Genomic DNA, 19768 nt, shown 5'->3' on the forward strand with positions numbered 1-19768 from the left:
CTGGTTTCCTCTCCAGTTCTGAAGGTATGCACTGACCAGCTGTGTTCCTTTCTCCCACAGACTTTTGTCCCTTAGGTGCCATATCCAAGTTGTGCTCTTTGTCAGTTTGTTTCTGTCTTGGATGCATTCCAGCTCTTGTCTTTCATGCATTTGGTACAAGATGCATTTAGGAGGGAAGTATTGATGCCAGGTTCCCCAACCATGTTTTGTTAGGAGATGTTCATTTGGCAGTCCTAACATCACTAAAAATTATTATCAAAGGGCTATTCTCTGCCAACATATGACCTTTAGCTGTTAAGAAACAGTAGAGAAAGCACCACAAAAGCAGGTAATGCTATAATCAGTTCAGATATTTGACAGATAACAAGAAATGGCTCTCTTGCATTAAAGCATGCCATTTAAAAAGCTGGAGCAGCACTTTAGGTAGCTGCCCTCATGTCGTGATCTGTCTGCTGTAAAACATTCCCCTAAAGAAAGAAAATAAATGCCACCACTTAGATCTGTACATTGGTAATTAACAGGTTGACTTTCAGACCAGAATCACAGCAAACATTACTGCAGGTGTCACCTCCTTGCTCAGATGTGTTGATCACTTGCCTTGTACCAGCACCCTTGCACAGAATAATATTTGGACCCAGCATTTTGAACCCCAGCTGTGTTTTCTCACCTTATCAATTCATATAGGGGTTTGTTTCCTATTTAATTTTTTCGGGGGTGTGTATCATATGCAAGGAAAAGAGTTGAAGGCTGGGCACAGAAGAAACCAGTCTGTTTTTGATCTAATGAGAAAGTGCCATATAGACTTTTGTGACAGAGAGGAAACATGAACATTTTTATTGCCATAAAAGTTTTGATTATCTGGGGTGAACTTGTAATGACTGCATTTAGCCCTACCAATTACTATCTAATACTAAAAATGCTGAAAGGGTGATGGGCAAGTACACAGAGAACTACATTGATCTGCCATACCTACATAAACAAGGAAGTTATTTTAGTGTCAATTCACACTTTGTATACAGCCTGCTTTTCAACTATTCAAGGGAGATCAATATTTATGACAGTTCATTAGAGAATGCAGTTGACTTTTATTGTGCAGGCCAGAAAAAAAATGCAGTCACCAACCCACCACTGCATTAATGTATGAAATCAGTTAACAAAATGATTGTAAAAAATAACTTAATCTCTGATGAGCAAATGGAAGCAAGTTCTACAGCTCTCCCACATTCCTGTGTTGATATGAGAAAATGGCATTGAACCGTTATAATCAGTAACTCAAGGACACGACCTTCTGCTGCTTAGGGGAGTAAAAATACTCTGATTTTCTCCCCCAGTCCCAAAACCGTTGGTTCATATTAAAGAAAAGTCCCTCTTGGAGTTACAGCAGAAGTCCCACACTCTTAATTCTCTAACTTTGATATGTAAGTACCTGATAGAGCTATCCTACTGGCGCGTACACAACTCAGTGAAGCATTGCTTGGCTCCTTCCAAGTGTTTTTAGCTTCCCACCATACTAGGCTTAATCTTCTGATTCCTCGTAATGTGCATACCCACTAGCATAGGTCCTTCCTAAATTCAAATTGCTGAAGACATCTGTGGCCTCAGAATCCGAATCCTTCCCTCCCTCGTCATTGTCATCTTCATCATCCTCTTCTGCTTCGTATTCGTCATATTCATCCTCACGGTCACCTGCCTCTCCAGCCTTGCTGGAGGAGAGGTTCTTCCAGTAGGCATCATAACCAGAAGCTCCATCTGCATCTTCTCCTCCAGTCTGTCGGCCAAACTTCAGGGAGCGTGCTGCAGGCAGAGAAAAACCATCACGTTCCCACCCCTCAACAGCAATCCCACATTTCTTTTCTATCCCTTTTTTCACTGCTTGAAGAGCACACCATGTTAGGTGTGCCCTGTTTTCTAAATCTGACGTTTCCAGATTCAATCCTTACTCTAACAGAACCTTTCTGCTGCTGCACACAGAAGTGCAGCCAAGTTTGTATAAATAGGAACTGCCCCCAGAGTATGTCTTCGGTTCTTAGGATAATCCTTTGGCACTCTAGCCAAGAAGACCTGCAACTGGATGTGTGCTTTGCAGGCACAATACATAGGATGATTTATTCAAGAGTGGTTGGGGTAGATTGTATGCGTATCAAAATACATTTTGAAATTCATTAATCAGCTTCTTGTAGATGAAATAAGGATTTAAATGGTGACTTCTTTCTTTTCATTTTTTTCCCACAACTAAAATCTTAAACTAAACAAAAGTTTTCACTGTATTGGAATCAATTAATGATTAAGAATGAGACTGCTCAATTCTATAATTGAGAAAGTTTTTCCCAAAACAAATGCAGCAAAGCTGTGCAAAACAATTAAAAGTAACCAGATTTTACTCAGTGTTCCTAGGCAGAAAATGGCACTTGTATGGCTTGTTAGCTAGAGAAGATGGCTTACTTGACATGCTCAGATCCTTTGTCTGCTGAGTTTCATGGCCACATTTAGGGCAAGGAGGCTCTTTTCCTTTTTCCTGCTTGAAGACCTTACTTCGCACATGGTCGTCACAAAAACAAGCCTGTAGATTGAAGGGAGAATAAAAAGGCTAAATGTTTTAATCATAGAAGCATATTCTTCAGCAAGAAGCAAGCAAAAAAACTGTTTTAACAGCAGCAGGGTTTTCTGGTTGGGATTAAAATTTAATGAGGTCTATCTGCAGTGGATGTGGGGTCTGTGCACAGCACAACCACTCTGTGCTGAATGTAGATCCACAGCTTCCTGGGGAAGAGGCTGCATAAAAGTGCCAAAAAACAAGCAGAGAAAGTAATGTACTCCAGGGCTGGGTTGTAGTGCTGCCCACAAGGATCCTGGCAAACCTGGGTTTACGTTGACAAGCCTAAATAAAACACAATGAGGTATTTGCCAGAACACAACTATGCTAAAGGCAAGAATTAGAGATGAAAAGTTCACATGTTCAGCACCAAGGTGCAGCGAAGATACCTGGAGAAAGGAACAGTTTGGAATATGCCATTGATGCCATGGGAGAGTGCAGGGAAACATATGGAGGGTAAGAAGAGTAAGAGCGGGCAATGAACCAGCAGCTGGAGAAATCTGGGCAATGCTGACGATGAAGCAGGTGGAACTTTTTATACAAAATTACTTCTGAGCATGTAAAACCATGAGCCTGATGTCAACAAATTAGTCTGTTCACATGTAAAACTGGGTTAGCCGTGGTTATTATTTCTATTGGATCCAGGCTGCAGCAATTTCTGGTCAGATTGACTGTTAAACTTGACTGTTTAAAAAAACAACAAGTTTTTTAATGATTGTGGATCCACACTGGATCAAAACATATTACAAAGCCTTGCCTTCTGTTCAAGGCCGAGGATTTGTTTTGTTGTTTTGTTTTGTTTTTTTTAAAGCCCCAACATGGTACAGGCCCAATTTAAACTAAGAGGGCTGGACAAAGTGAAGATCATCTCAGCTGGCGTAAGGATGCACAACACTGGCAACAGCGGTTAACAGGCAAGCACAGATAAAAGACCTTTTGCCCCCAAGAGGTCTGCCCCCTAATATATAATACAAAAGTATATTTTTTTAATAATGGAGAGGAAGACATGACAAGACCTGATAACAGCCTTGGAGACCAAGAAGAATGAGCCTAAAATCACAGCTACCCACAACTGTCTTTACCTTACAACGCAGGCATGAATGCTGCCCCAGCCTGTTACAGGAAACACCTGTTGGAGAAAATCCATATGTCAAAGTCAGTACTTGGAAACTGCAGACCTGTGACGTGTTTAAAACCTCGTAAAAGTATGCAATACCATTATTGAGGCATTTGTTTTTAATTCCCTGACATAACTGTACAATGGCAATGTGAGTCAGCCATTTTACCACACAGAGACCTTTTTACTAGATTTTTTTTTCCAACCCTAAGCCTCATGGCATTAGTGTAATTTGACACAGGGAAAAAAAATCAAGAGGGGAAAAAGTTTAATTATTTCTTGAGCTTATAAACTTTTAAAAACAGAAGTTCCAGAAAAAAATTTGGTATTAAGTGATCGTCTTGTTTTTACTTTTCTCACAACATCAAAAGAAGGAGTGCTAGTGATCTGAGAACACTTAAAGCTTGCAAACTTCCAAACCGAGAAAAGTTATGTTCTGTATTTTCTGTCATATCATCTGGAAATGCACTTGATTGCACACAACTTCATATGAAAGTCTATCTGTGTTAAAGACCTGGACCTGGCACACAAGCTATAAAGAGCAAGATCAGTGCCCAAAATCTAACTTGTCTTGAGCTTCAAATTGTTTTTTTACTCCACTAGAGGGAGTACAGTAAAAGCAAACACTCATGAATTGGCAGAAACATGAAGTTGGGTGAATAGTTACTCCTTGAGAAGCAGTAATACGTATTTTATCAGTCTCTGTGTATTTATTCCCTTTCACCTTTCCTTGCCCCTGTGACAATGAAGTTTTTGAATAATAAATATCATGAGTTCTCCACATGAGCAGGAGAGCCATGGGATTTAGAGGTCTGTCACATGCTTAAAGATGGAAATGATAATGCATTTATATTCGTCATTTCTTGAGTATCTGCACTTTAAAAAACTTCTCTCAGATAGTAATGGGAAGCAACACAACCCTTTTCACAGCTAGAATGGATTTAGACTACAATTGCATGACCACATCTAAAGTTCACGTATTCTGTAAAATTACAGGTTTTATAATCTTGTTACCACACACTGACAAAAATCCTGTATCTCTACCAAGTCAGTGCTGTGCCAGAAAACATTGAACACAGTGAAAAAAAACCTCAAAAAAACTCTTTCCCTATTCAGGGTGTGATCACATCTGTGAATTAAAAGCTTCCAACAATCATTGAAAAAACATTCTTGTGGAACAGCTGTTGCTGCTTCAATATTGCTATGCAGGAAGGTATTCTGGCAGAATACATCAATGGAAGCTAAGGAAGGCTCAGAGAATCACTGGCTGGGAACAAAAGGGTGGGACATGAAAAAGAGGTGAAAGATCTCTAAAGACACCAACTGGAACATTGAAATCAACAAATATTCTAAACCAGGAGAGATAAATTAGGACAAGAGATTGGTCAGTTCTAAAGAAAATAATCTTAAGATGCAGAGCACCTTGAATTTCTTACAATAAGGATTGAAAATTATTTTATAGTCAAAATACGGGCATACAAGTTTTGGAAAGGAGAAATAAATGTCCCGTGGGATAAACCAAATAGTCATTAATGGTGGGTAGACAAGAAATACTTCTACAAAGATTTAGTTATTTCAAGCATGCATAGTCTTGGCCTGTTGGTGTTTTGTTGGTTTTTTGTTTTTGTTTTTTAACTTCCCTTGAAATTTCCCTGTTTCAGCCAGAGATGAGCAGTGAGTGAGCACAGTCAGGCATTGCTAACGTGTCCTCTTACAAACACCAGTTTCGGTTTTGTCAACACAATTAACTGAAGTTCAAAAGGACATAAAATCTTCAGCTACCTGTTCTTTACCCCGTAGGAGTGGACACGTATCAACACTTGATACATTACTGACACACCTGTCCACTGGTCAGTGAGGAAATGAGGACTGAAATTATGCTCTGGACTTTTTTGTCACTTCCTTCTGTGCTCACCATGTCCCCCTGAATCAGATGATGGCTGCTGACTGAGTCACAGCCTTCCTCAGGACTTCAACAGCTGCCAACCCTTCGCCAACACACAGGCCTTCCACAGCAACCTGAGAAAGTTTAGCCAGACTAACAGAGAAACATTGTTTGGGGCAGCTGTTTTCCACGAGGAACAGGTATCTAGAAAGAGCTCATTGTATGTTCAGAAGAGTGGAAGATAGCTCCTCCTGCCTGCAGAGCTTTGGGGAGTAAGAAAGCAGCATCAGCAGTCCAAGCTGTTTTGCTGCAGGCCCCACCACTGCCAGCACTCCAACTTTGGAGACTGCTGGCTCCTGCAAAGGCAGCTTCCCATGGCAGGCCTGTAGGAGCCTGGCAGGAAAACAACTGCCATGTATACTCTGGCATGGAGGAAGGTCAGAGACAAAAGTTCTAGTCTGGATAACTGGATACCAAGAGCTGGAATATACAAAAAAGGCAAAAGCTATTTGGGAAAGGTGATAGAGAGTATTCTGGAGCACAGAGGAAGCAAGTGGAGAGTCTGCTTAGCTGTGGTGAAAGGTACTATGAATAACTAACTTACATTTAAATGTTTCTGCTTCCAGAACTTGGCAGCTGGCTTGATGTTCAAACTGATCATCTTCACAGAGGAAATCATGGCAAAAAGAGCAGGCGAATATTCTGCCTCCTGAAAGATTTATCAAGGCAAAATAATCAGCAATGGGCACAGGCATCAAGTTCTGCTCTGCAAACAGTTTAGGCTGTAATGTTGACTGAAAACCAGGTCTCTCTTCTGTCACTAATGCTTCAACGAAGTCCTAAAATAGGCACTGCCATCCATTTTTACACTGACAAGTACCTTGTTTCCTACAATACAAGACAGCATAAAGAGAGTATTACTTCTAGTACTTCTTTGTTTTAATTCAACTATAGCATTAAGTATTTTCCTTAAATCAGATCATATTCTCATCCAGTCCCCTTCCCTCCCCTCCCCTTACCTCTGATATAAGCTTGGAATAAACATTTTAGAGGATTCCACAAATGAAGACCAGTATGGTTTGCTAAGCAATTGGGAATCCAAATTACCTGAGATAGTGCAGAAGAACGGAGTGAGAATGGCAGAAGACTGTGTTGGCAATTTGATGCAGTGCTTAATTATGCAAATAATTAGGCTGATAGAACCATTATACTTTAGGTGACACAATCATCCCTGACTTGAGCATTGTATATTCTTAAACAGGTTGTTTACTTTCCCCACTGCATAATGTCTATTTTTAAAACGGGGAGAATCCTTGCTTTGAACAAACACACTTGCAAGGACTAATCAGTGAGGATTAAAAATGCTGTTAAGAATATAGGTGCAGTATCTTAAGCAAGGCAATTTATATTTTCTTGTTTTTAAATGTGAGCAACCTACCATGGTCCCAGACACTTCTTTCACACTCAATACATTCTGCGTCTGCGAGAGGGCAGATACATGCATGTGTGCTGAGACACTTCCTCCCGTGACACACCCAAGCTTCACAGAAATCACAGATTGCACCCTGCAATTACAGAAAGATATCATCTCTGGACTTCTGCAATACCTAGAGAGAGACTCTGACTCCACAGTCCTCAGTGTATCCTAGTAAATTCCTTCTTTCAGTGGGTTCATTTCGATTGACTGGGAGAATACTGAACCGCATTTGCATTCCTATCAAGCTGCTCCTCAGTTCATCTTGTTTGTTATTCATTTCCGCAGGACTAAATATGAGGCACAATAACTTGGTTTTCTCCTTTTTCTGTTTTTTTACATTTCTTTTCTTAAATTGTGTGCGCATGAAAATTTTGTCCTCCAGTTGAAACCTGAGATCCACAAAGGATAACAGTGTTCTGGCAAAACTGGAATTTCGAAAAAGACATGAAAAATGGCAATAGTTTCTTATAGCTGAAGTTATTCATATTTTAAACCATGCTATATTAGAGCACATCCCTGCAGAGAGCAAACACCAAATAACTAACTCACTAGAAGTAAGTTAGATTCTTTAACTTTTCATTTTGATTAATTACAAGATCTTCACATCAGCTATCCTTAGCTGTAGCATTTCAGAAGCCTCCTCAGCCCATATGTAACTAACTACCATGTGCATTACATGCACAGAAAACTAAGAAAAAAATGTGAATGTAAATTAATTGTGAGGCATTCACTACTGCATGAGTGAATGCCAGGGATGAGTTCAGGAACATCAGAATGTAAAGGCCAGCTGTGTTACCGAGAAAAGCTGACTGTCAATTGGAGGTGGAAACAGGACAGAGGTTTAGTCCACATAGCATTTAATCTAGAGGCTGTGACATGTCATACCTTGCTTTCCAGAATGAAGACACTAACTTGTCCTTCTTAGAACAAAAATTCAAAGGCCTGAAGCTACGATTATCTCCTTTAAGACCCCAAATGAGGGTTTATATTAAGTAAAATTCCCTCCTAATGCTATGGAAAAGATTCCCCTCTGTGAGACTGATGATCTCTACAATACTAAGACAGCAGCAACAAAAGTCTGCAAGTTTTTGCAGAATGATCTTAGATTGTAACAAAGACTGAGAATTGGATATGGGGCATGTAAGCTCCAGTGCTGTTCATGCAGGTGCTTAGGGCCTGCCACCAAGAGCATCCAGGACATGGTGGAGCTTGCAGGAGTTGAATCTAAAAATACAAAATTTGGGTTTTCAGTACAAGGGAAAAATCAGTTTCTTATAGTAAAATAAGAGGGGGGGAAAACTTGGCACGGCACGGTATGTGCTATCATTCCATAAATCTGTTCTATCTTCTTTCAGAAAGATTTGCACAAAATAACCTCATACTGCTAAAAAGGCTTTAATTTTGTATACATACCACCATTGCTAGTCCAGTACCATACACACCAGCATGTTTTATAACACAGTCTGAAGACTTCATCATGCATTTGGTTTTTCCTGTTTAAAATAAAAAGGCAAGCAACCATAAGAAAACTATGGGAAAAAAAGCAGAATGCGTGTTATATAAGAACAGCACTTCACTAAATACCTGAGCCCAACTGTAAATCTAGGTAAAAATAATGCAGATAAAGATGTCTGAATTACTGCTGCATCCTGCAACCCACTTTCACATCTCCCTTAGGTTAACTTATTGTCTCTTTTCAGCCAAAACCTCTTGCCCCTGTACTGAGATAACAAGGCAATGTGTTGGTCTTGCTCTATGTTTTGAGGCACTGGCAAATATGGCAAATGTCAAAACAAACCAAAGAACAAAATTAAGGTCAAAGTCAAGCCACGACATCTTAAAAACTTGTATTTAAAACTGCTGCTGGTTCTGTCCCACCATAACAGCAGCATATGCTGTGTGCAAGGCACAAGAAAAAATGCCATGTTTTTAATTACTTGCAAGTACTTGGATACTTGGTTTTTTTGGTAGTTGGTTGATGTGGGATTTTTTTCTTTTTAAAAAAACGTAGATTAGTTTCTAGACAGAATAATTCACTTTAAATACAGGGGACAGGTGGGAGAAAAAGCCAAAGCATACACATAAAAGTCATTCTTACACAAGCAAGCAGCAAGGATGACAATTTTACCCTACTCCTCGTCTCTGACATAAACAGCTCTACCAGAAAGATCCACACTCTGTCTGCAGTTATACAAGCAAAAAGATCTTCTAGTTAGCTCAGGCTACTGCAGTGGAGTTTTATCACTGATTCAAGCTGTGCTGCCACAGACCCCTTGGGGTGTCTGTTATTGCCTGCTTAGAGAAACCAACAGCAAGGTGCTCCTTGCCCAACCCCTCAAGGCCTGAAAAACCAAATTCTACTCTGAAGATAATTAAATCCCAGTATGCAGAGTTCTGTGTTGCACCAAAAGACAGTTACCAAAGGGCCCTTGGAGGGTGAGGAAGTACCAGTGGTGGGCTGAGCTGGGCAATTAGGGGTGGGGGAGCATCAGTCAGTCGGTAGCACTGTAGTAGCTCCCATCCCTCAGGGACTTCTCAAAGAAAGGTGCTGTTGGTTTGTAGTGTCTGTCCCCAATGCTTGATTAAGCATTAAACAGCTCTGGTGGTCTTTGTTTGGAAAACCCTTGGACTCAATATAATATTATGGCTGTTGGCAGGAATGCTTTTCCTCTAGAAACATACTCCAGATTAAAATAAACTCAACACACAGGAGTCAAGTTCAGATGTGTATTGTAAGGCAGAGAGCACGTTTTTAGTTCTTCCCTGCATGATGACAAAAGGAAGACTTATGAAGGATGACACACTGCCAGTGCACACTAACAGCCTGGCTCCCAGAAATGCTCAACATCTGCAGGTCAAAACAAAGGCATTGGAAGCTGCAGATGTCAGCAGCTCTGAGAGTCACACAACAAAACAGCCAAATTACCTAATGACAAATTGAAACTCTGCAAGGATGTGTTGGAACAGTGAAACAACAAAATTCACCTCAGTAGGAAATTAATATCAACATCTCCTGCAAGCAAGCAGCTGTTTAAAAACAAAGGGCATCTTAGCCTGATTCAGAGCAGGGTTCTGTCACTAGGAGTCCTTCTCCTCTAATTTCAAAGCATCAGCCCTCTAGCCCATAACATGAGCAGTATATATTACAACCCCATGCCAGATGAATAATGTACTGCTGCTTTAATTGATATTGAACTGACCAGAAATTACATAATCCCTAAAAAAGCGGTATCTACTGGTGCCCTCCCAGCAGTCAGAGCACTCTTAGTTTTGCTGCCATTACCAAACAATACTCCACATGGTAAATGTACGGAAACAGTCAGTCAGATGTTCTCAAGCCCAAAAGGCAGTGAGACAAATTCTTCCAAAGATCAAATGCTGAAGACAAGCCCAGACTTGCAAACCTCTGGGGGTCAGAGGTATACACATTAGTGCATGATCAAACAAGGTCACTTCTCAAGGAGGGTATTCACAGCAGATTTAAAAGAACCTGCTCCACAAACCACAAAGGTACTTTTAGACAAAGCTACTCTAACAAAGGTACTGAGGGTTTAACACCACAAACAGGACTAAGGACAGTTTTCATTCATTAATTCTACTCACCACATTGTGCACAAATGGGTAATTTCTGAACAGAGTTACAGAAGTAGCAAAAAGCTCTGTTCTTCTGTCGTCTAGGCACATGGAGAAGAACAAAAAGATAGCAAGCATTAAAAAAAAGACCTGTGAAATCTTTGAAACTAATTAATATTTGAACTACTGGTTTTAGAAGGGGAAAAATTCTTACCTTTGGCACTTATCACATTCCTAAAGAGAAGAAATAAAATACTGGTAATTATTTTCATTCTAGGTAAAATATAAAATTTGCAGAAACCCACAGGGACTCTGAACTAAGTTATAATTAGAATCCAAACTTTCTATTCAATATTATACATCTAATGCAAATGTAAGCTTAAATATAAAGGAGGAATAGTAGGAAGAACGACATTCTAGTGGCATTAAATACATTTATGTATTATCACTGGTTTAACATGATTTAAAATGAAGTGTTTTAATATAAAATACTTTAGGTTATTTTACCATTGAAGCATTACAAGGATGTTTGGCCAAATCTATGTTGGCTCTTGAAGCCCTTATCTGCTTTTCACGTTCTCGACGGTTCTCAGCTTTCTTACGAGCACCAGTCTTCTTTTTAGGCATATTCACAATCTGTGGGGGGAAAAAATAGGTATGTAATGAATGCACACAAAATTATGTATGTAAATACGAGGATACAAGACACATCCACTAAAACTGGATCTTGGAGTTCACAGATTAACTGTGCTTCATCTCCATTCATTTCCTTTTCTGAAAGTTTCTTTTCAAAGGCAGAAAAAGGGGGCAGTCCATGAGGAAGAGCCATGTGATGAACCATAAAGAATCTTGTGATCTGAAAAAGACTTTGCTGTCCTCAACTTTCTGTTGAACTATCTTTGAAGTGTTTTGTCTTGAAAAAAAAATGAAACCACTGTGTGGGCTTGTTTGCGATGGGCCTCTGGTTTTGGTTTGCTTTGTCTGTTTAATAAGGAAAATATTCAGCTCATCTCCTCTTTCACATCTTGTTCTCAGCAACAGCTTCAGTCAGTTAAGAAGCATTCTTCAGGTAAGCAAACAGTGGTGTACTGCAAAAATGCAAATTTCACACTTCATGAAGGCTGAGAAAACAAAATATCATTATACAGATTTAAGAGCTATGACAAAGGGATGTTTGTACTGCTTATTTATCATTCTAGCGTATTACCAATGATGAAGAGATGAGCACGCATTGCTTTGAAGACACCACTGTTTTCCATAAAGGATTTACACTTAGTTAAGTCCATTTAGTTCCATTCTAACAGTCTAGGAGCGAACCAGTGCAACACAGTGGTGAGACCATCAGGCAAACAGTCAGACCACTGCTCTCTTGCCATGCCCACAGTGAACTCTGCAGTACTCACATATTCTTCGTTTACTTTGTGTTTATAATAAATTAGGCAAGGATTATCCTGACTCCATGAAATGGACAACTGAGAGATTCAAGGTGTAGCCTAATTTTAGAATTTCTCTTGTCAACACAGGCACTTCCTTAGGCTCCATCTTTATCACCTCCTTATTTCTGACGATGTAACTGTTGTTGGTGTCCTGTTCTAAACCAGATACAGGTTTAAAAGAAAACTAAAACCAAACCAACCAGCACCACCAATGCCCAGATTAGCACAATCTGATGGGAGAAGACAGTCAAAGGGGCAGCAGGGCTGTTTGCTTAGCAAGCATGGGAATGAGAAAGCAGCTAAGGATGAGGTGATGATCTCTCCACTGACAAAAAAAATTGCCTGTTCTAAAAAAATGCTCTCAAGTCTACGAACCCACTTCTCTTTGTTGCAGCTACCAAATCACACTTCCTTGCAGACAACAGGATGGCTGGATCTTTCCAAATGGTTAGCTCTTATTTTGGTACTTCACCAAAAGGTGCCTCACGTGCTTCTGTTTTGAAAATCTGGCCGCTCCAGCAAGCTGCCCCAACACACACTGTACTTGTACAACTAACCCACAGTTCCTTCACCTACAAGTACACCAACCAGTGCTCCTTGCTCTGCCTCTGATTTCTAAACCTGCAGAAAAACAGAAAAACACCTTCAGACAATTGGTAACTGAGACTCAAGTGTTATCTTAACATCTCAATCTCCACTTAAGGAGTTTGAAGAAAATCACTGCAGACTTGAAGCTTGGCAGAAACTGGCCCACATGATGAGACAGCTCTGCTGATTCCCGTAGGGTCTGTGGGTGGACATCAGGGCCACTGGCCTGAGGAAGTGAGAGGTACCTGCTCTCCCCAGCCTCATCCCTAACTCCAAGCAGACATGCATGCTACCATCTGTAAGGATAGTTGCAGCATCAACAGGCAAGCAATTCTAACATCTTAAACTTGGAAGAAGAATTAGTATCTCTGTTCAAAAGGTCTTATAAAATAATCCAAAGAATCCTAACTTTCCTGAACACAGAAATATATTGTCCTGACCAAATACTAAAATTTGTTTTTGATAGCACACATAAATCAGTTTTCTCACCCTGTAGCATTTTTCACCGTGTTTAGATCATATTAGTGTCATATTTTGTAGTCAAAATTATATTGCTGTGCTGCCTGCTGGCAACTGTCATCATTCTAAAGCGTGACATTTCAGTCCAACATGAGGCTGCACACTAATTTTCAGACCACTCAAATGCTGATTTAACGACAGAATCTAATGGTTAGTATTTATACCTTGACTTCTTCACATTACCTCATAATCCAAAGCATCAAAGTGACAAACTGTTTTCATGAAAAGCACTGCCTTGATGACTACTGAGGACACAGGTTATTAGAAACCTTCTAGATGGCAGTTTTCAGAAAGCTGCACTAAACTAAGTAACAACAGAATTGCAACGTCAAGTCCTTTTAACAAAGTTATGGAGTCAATCCAGGCTTTCAGTCACCATCCAATAACAACCCTGGGTTCCTCCTCAGCCCCAGAGGGTATGGCCACACTGCCCAATGAGGTGTGGGAGCCCTGAACTGGGAAGAGCTCTGCACGAGGGTGTTTTCTCTATTTGAAGTTTCCTATTTGGGAGCAAAATGCTGGGCCAGAGCAGCAGCTGCAGGAGTGAGCATGGCTCTCCAGCTTCAGGGCTGATGCTGTGGCACATGAAAGCACAGAGTTCAGATAATGGAAGTGGTGTCAGGGAAGGTTTGGGTTGGGTATTAGAAAAAGGTTCTTCCCCTAAAGTTGGTTGGGTGCTGGAACAGGCTCCCCAGAGAAGTGGTCACAGTTCTAAGTCTGATAGAGTTGAAGAAGCATTTGGATGATACTCTCAGGCACATGGTGTGACTCTTGGGGATGGTCCTGTGCAGAGACAGGTATCAGGAGGCTGTGTATGAGGTGAGCTGTGTATGAGCCCTGATATGTGTCACGTGAGTACTGGTCCCCAGCACCATGTTCCATCCTGTAAATTTTCACCTATTGTTGCTCATGTGCTGCATTATTTGCTGAGGTAAACCCAGGCAAAGACCACAGGCAGAGCTCCCACCACAGCTCCAAAGACTGTGTATTTTAACTGATGGCTATGCTGTGTGAGATACATTAACAACGTCTGGCATCCAAGTTCTGCTGGAGTCACACCATGCCTGTGCCGCCTTGTCCTTGGGGAGGTCCCAAAGACACACACTGACTGCACCAGCAGATTTCTGGGTCTCCTGTGCTGAGCCTTGTGTTGTACTCTCTTTCGGTACAGGAACCACATCATGAAGAGCTGAAACAAGCAATACATTGGTGGGGCAGGGGAACTGTCGGGTTACCCTTGTCATCCCATAAGCATTCTTGTCATTCCAAGCCTTCTTGTACTTGACCATCAAACACCTTCTACCTCACACGTATTCCAAATCTGTTCTACCGCTCATACAAAAATTACAGCTTAAAAAAAAAAAAAAAAAAAAAAAGTCCGCATTAGCGGTAGTTCATAATAATTGTCCTGGCACTGTGATTTGCCGTGACCTACTCCATCTTTCGGAAGCAAGGCGGCTACAAACTGCACCGTGGGACCGCAGCGCCCGGGGGCTGCCGCGCTGCTCGCCGCCCAGGAGGGCCGGGGGGGCTTCGTCAGGCACCTCTCCGGCACACCCCTTGCTCGGGAGCGGCACCTCGTCCCGCCGGGGGGCCCGGCGAGCCTTGCCACGGCATCCCGCTGCCAACCTGGACGGCCGCGCTCCGTGCTTCCAGGGGGACCTGGACACGGGGGAGCCAGGCACCGCTTCGCTCCCTCGGGCAGGGAAGCCGCGGGGGACCGGGACCCTCAGCGCCCCTAGCCCTCCCTCCCACCTCCCGCTCCCCTTTCCCTGCTCCCTTTCGTCTCTCCCAGCTCCCTTCACCCCGTTCCCCGCTCCCACCTGGCTCCGGCGGCCCTGCGGAAGCCGGAAGCGCCGTCTGTGCGCGCTTTGCGCTGCCCGCCCGGCCCGCACCGCCCGGCGCGAACGTTCCGGGGGCGATCGCGAGGGCCGCGCCCGAGGGTAGCCGGGAAGGGAAGCGAGAATCCCAGGGCAGGGATCCCAGCCTGTCTCCTCACGGGATCGCACTCTTGGGAGCCGGGAAACGGCAGGTTTTGACGCTGCAGGGAAAGGTGTTGCCAGAGTTTTGGAGGGAGGCATCCTAAAACAGGAGTAGTTGGCACCGGGGTCTTGTGTGCTATGAAGCGCTTGGTGTTATAATGAGAAGTGCACCGGCCCGCACTTTCATCCTCTTCGATTAAAAAAGAGACACCTTCCAGTACACCGGGTTGCTCAGAGAACCGTTCAGCCTGGCCTTAAACACTTCCAAGGATGGGGCACCCACAGCTCCTCAGGGCAAGCTGTGTCGGGGCCTCACCATCTCCACAATAAGAGTTTCGTCCTTGTATCTAACCTAAATCTCTCGTCTTTTGCTTTAAAAGCATTCCGCCCCCCCCTTATCCCATCACTATGTGCCCATGTAAAGAGCCACTTTCCCTCTTTTCTAAGAGCCCCCTTTATGTACTGAAAGGCTGCGGTGATGTCTCTCCAGAGCCTTCTCCAGGGTGAGCAACCCAAACTCCAATAAACTCCAGTATAATCTCTCTGCTTGCTTAAAGCATGCCATCAGTTTCACTGTGGTTGGGAAATCACTGAAAAGGCTTTTAAAAGCTGTTCACAGGGATGTCCCTACTCAGTGGCTGTTCCATCCTCAAGTTTTGTTCACTTTCGCTTAATGGAAACCAAATTTAGGGCATAATAATTGCAACATAATAATTGCGACAATTAGTTGTGATTGTAATTGGCTCCTGAAAATTGTCGCTGAAATATTTAATCAGTGGCTCCATCTGTTTTTAAAATTGATTAATCTTAATGGTAGGAACACAATGTAGTTTACAAATGGAAATAACACCCGTGCTATAAAAGACCCCTGCACACAGCTCTGTCTTGCCTGAGGTTATACAAGTCAGTGTCATAGATGGATATCACCTAGAAAACCCTTTGTGAAAATCATTAGAAGGTCTATTGCATAGATATTCAAATGAAGATGAGCACATGGATCACATTCCAGTGTGTTTCCTAGTCTTTTGCCTAGGAAGGGTTTGATACATATTTCATACAAATAAGTCCTGGGGCACTGTTTTGTGTGCTCTGATCATCCATTCCCATGGGTAGGGTGATTGTATTGCTTCACGTTGCACTTGGTCGTGCACTTCTTACTGAAAGTTGGCTACTGGTTATGGAATGTGATTTGGGCTTAGTGAGAGAGGCAGGTATTCACTGGCCACCATCACCTTTCCAGGAAGACTCTTCTAATTTTTGTTAGGCCAGAGTTTTATCTCCCACAACAAATTGTTTACTTGTCTCACCTTTCCTTCAAGATTTAATCTTCGCACCAGGTTAGTGGGATGGCCCAAAAAACAGCATTATTATTTAAAGGCAACAAATCATGATAATCACTTAGTTGGACATGTCTTCCTCCTGAAAAAGCGTGTGGAGAAGTAATTTTTAATTATTGTCAGTAGCCACGGCCACATGCTATTTACCTAAAGCCTAAGTAGGAAATATGATCTTTTGTGAGATGTCAGTGCTTTTGTTCTGTAATTCTCACTTTTCATAATGAAGGTCATTAATCATCAATATTCTTTTATTCTGGTTGTAACCATTCTAATCTGTTTTAGGCAGCCATAAATGAAAGAACACGATGAGGATAAATGATACAGTGTTGGAAAAAATACAAACAGAAAGTTTTAATCTATTTTAGAATAATTATCCTAGTCAGCTAATCTCCTTTCACGAATGAAGGAAACTGTTGAAGAAAGGATTCTTAAACAGAATCACAGAGTCACAGTATACTCTGAGCTGAAAGGGACCCACAATACATACACAGATGTGATGATTTTCTTCTCATTTGACTGGGAATTTTTTAAATAAAGTCATGAATGAAGAAGGAGAAATATAGAAAAACCCCAAGGAGACAGGGGGACATTAAGATTTTTATTGTAGTTTTACTTTATCCCGTGAAACTCTGTCTGCCTCGAATATGTTCCAGAAACCACCCTCTAGATGGCAGGAGTTTGTCACTTCACTGGCGAACAGTAAACCGTCTTTTTTTCAGAACCATTAAAGTGGCCTAGGGCTGTAATACAAGTGAATAAAAAAATAAATTAGATGAGAATAGCCAATTTAGATCTTACAGAATTTCCATTAGCAACACTGGACTAGTCTCTGGGGAATTGTTGCAGATTTGTTGTTGCAAAGCTACATGCAGAAGGTAGTGAGAGCCAGCCTCATTTTTAGAGGCGTTTTCAGTGACCTTTGTGAGATACGCAACGGATGGCCAGTGTGTGTGCCTCTGAACTATTATCATTCTATACCACCTTACAGAGAATCAGAACTGTCATATCTTTGCTTAATGACCCCTGTCTGGCTGGGATAACAGGACAAGACTGTGAGGGCCTCTCTACACTGCCTGACAAAGGTTTGGTTTTCATTCTTGGCCTTTAGGTCACAATCATAGTTCTGGTTTTCAGGGCTTGTCCTCTGGTCTGGGCTGGTTTATTACTGGATACCAGCATCAATTTTTCAGGTCTTTCTTATTTGGTGATTGGTTTCCTGCAAAATACAACTCAAAGCACATGATAAGTTTTTTTCCAAGGTTAAATTTCTTTGGGGTACGCAGTGGATCTTTCCATTTTTTTTCATTATTCACTAGGTATTTCTGGGCTCTTGAGCGAAAACAATCTCACGAATGGGTTTGTTTTGGTTTGAGGAAGGAGTAATCCAAACAGCTTTTCTTAACATACTTCTTAGATGGATTACTGGAATTTTGTTTCCATCTACAGTGTGGAGGGATTCTGTTTGGGCAGGACTAGCTCGATTGACAGAGTCTCTAGTGTTAACCAGTCAGGTGGCCTTGGCTAAGTGCTTGTCTCAGTTTTTGAAAGTACTTTCACTTAGTGTCTTCAGAGTTGTTTTTAACAGTCCATTACACTTTTCGACTTTTCCAGTAGCGGGTGCATGATATGGAATGTGATATACCCATTCAATATCATGCTCCCGTGCCCAAGTGGCCACCAGATTATTCTTAAAATGAGTTCTGTTGTCTGACTCAATTCAGTCTGGAGTGCCATGTTTCTACAGGACTTGCTTTTCAAGACCTAGAATGGTATTTCGGGCTGTTGCATGTGGTACTGAATATGTTTTTAACCATCCAGTAGTCGCTTCCATCATGGTAAGTACATAGTGTTTACCTTGGCGGGTTTGTGGCAATGTGATGTAATCAACCTGCCATGCTTCTCCGTATTTATACTTGTTTCAGCGTCCACCATACCACAGGGATTTCAACGTTTTGGCTTGTTTAATGGCAGCACAGGTTTCACAGTCATGAATAACTTGGGAAATAGTGTCCATGGTTATATCCACTCTTCGGTCTCGTGCCCATCTATAGGTGGCATCACGGCCCTGATGGCCTGAAGTATCATGGGCCCATCGAGCTAGGAACAACTCTTCTTTTTGCTGTTAGTCTAGGTTTACTTGTGACACTTCGACTTGTGCAGTACGGTTTGCCTGTCTGTTATGAGTATGTTCTTCATTAGCTCGATCCTTGGGCACATGGGTATCGACATGGCGGACTCTCACATTTAGTTTCTTTGCTCTGGCAGCGATGTCTTGTCACAAATCGGCAGTTCAGATGGGTTTTCTTTTACGTCTCCAATTCATTTTCTTCCACCTGTCTAGCCATCCCCAAAGGGCATTGGCTATCATCCACGAATCGGTGTATAGGTAGAGTTTTGGCCATCCTTCTCTTTCTGCAATGTCCAGGGCCAATTGGACAGCTTTGAGTTCTGCAAACTGACTCGATTCACTTTTACTTTCAGTGGCCTTTGCCACCCTTCGGGTGGGACTCCACACAGCTGTTTTCGACTTCCGGCTCCTTCCTACAATATGGCAAGAACCGTCAGTGAAAAGGGTATAGCGTGTTTTTTCATCTGGCAGCTGATTATATGGTGGAGCTTCTTCAGCTCGACTTACTGGCTCTTCTTCTTCTTCATCTGCTAGACTGAAGTTCCCACTTTCAGGCCAATTGGTTATAATTTCTAAAATTCCAGGGCGATTCGAGTTTCCCATTTGGACACGTTGCGTGATCAAGGCCATCTACTTGCTCCACGTGGTATCGGTGGTATGATGCGTAGAGGGTACCTTATCCTTGAACATCCAGCTCAGCACTGGTAATCAGGGTGCCAGGAAGAGTTGTGTTTCGGTACTAATTACTTTTGAGGTTGTTCGTATGCCTTTATATGCCATTAAGATTTCCTTCTCCATAGGGGTGTAATTGGCCTCAGAACTTCTGTAGCTTCGGCTCCAGAAACCAAGTGGTCGCCCTCGCGTCTCACCAGGCACTTTTTGCCAGAGGCTCCAGGAGGGATTTTTATCTCTAGTTGTAGAGTAAAGTACATTTTTTACATCTGGTCCCGTCCTGACTGGCCTAAGAGTCATAGCATGTGCAATCTCTTGTTTGATTTGCCTGAAAGCCTGTTGTTGTTCAGGATTCCATTGGAAGTTGTTCTTTTTACGGGTTACAAAGTAAAGAGGGCTTATAATTTGGCTGTACTCGGGAATGTGCATTCTCCAGAAGCCTATGGCTCCCAGAAAAGTTT

At 42.0% G+C, this 19768-nt stretch overlaps 1 protein-coding gene across 5 annotated transcripts; it reads right to left on the reverse strand.

The window, feature by feature from the left end:
• Positions 1 to 1065: 1065 nt before the first annotated feature.
• Positions 1066 to 15068, reverse strand: ZNF330 (zinc finger protein 330). Of its 5 annotated transcripts, XM_027885720.1 has the most exons (11): positions 14267 to 14323; positions 14222 to 14236; positions 11153 to 11284; positions 10860 to 10879; positions 10676 to 10746; positions 8486 to 8565; positions 7034 to 7160; positions 6200 to 6304; positions 3676 to 3722; positions 2443 to 2560; positions 1066 to 1794 (listed from the first exon to the last, which is right to left on the reverse strand). In XM_027885720.1, the coding sequence occupies exons 3-11, from the start codon at positions 11270 to 11272 to the stop codon at positions 1517 to 1519; spliced, it is 966 nt and encodes a 321-aa protein (XP_027741521.1). In that variant the 5' UTR covers positions 11273 to 11284; positions 14222 to 14236; positions 14267 to 14323; the 3' UTR covers positions 1066 to 1516. The 5 variants fall into 5 exon arrangements, with proteins under 5 accessions (XP_027741521.1, XP_027741522.1, XP_027741525.1 ...); XM_027885721.1 differs by lacking the exons at positions 14222 to 14236; positions 14267 to 14323 and adding an exon at positions 15012 to 15068 and having other exon boundaries at positions 1324 to 1794; positions 11153 to 11281; XM_027885724.1 differs by lacking the exons at positions 14222 to 14236; positions 14267 to 14323 and adding an exon at positions 14944 to 14966 and having other exon boundaries at positions 1324 to 1794; positions 11153 to 11281.
• Between the last annotated feature and the right edge of the window lie 4700 nt (positions 15069 to 19768).

This window comes from Empidonax traillii, unplaced genomic scaffold, assembly GCF_003031625.1.
Source record: "Empidonax traillii isolate 1590-97213 ecotype Southwest subspecies unplaced genomic scaffold, ASM303162v1 scaffold170:size2694500, whole genome shotgun sequence".
Classification (NCBI taxonomy): Eukaryota; Metazoa; Chordata; class Aves; order Passeriformes; family Tyrannidae; genus Empidonax; species Empidonax traillii.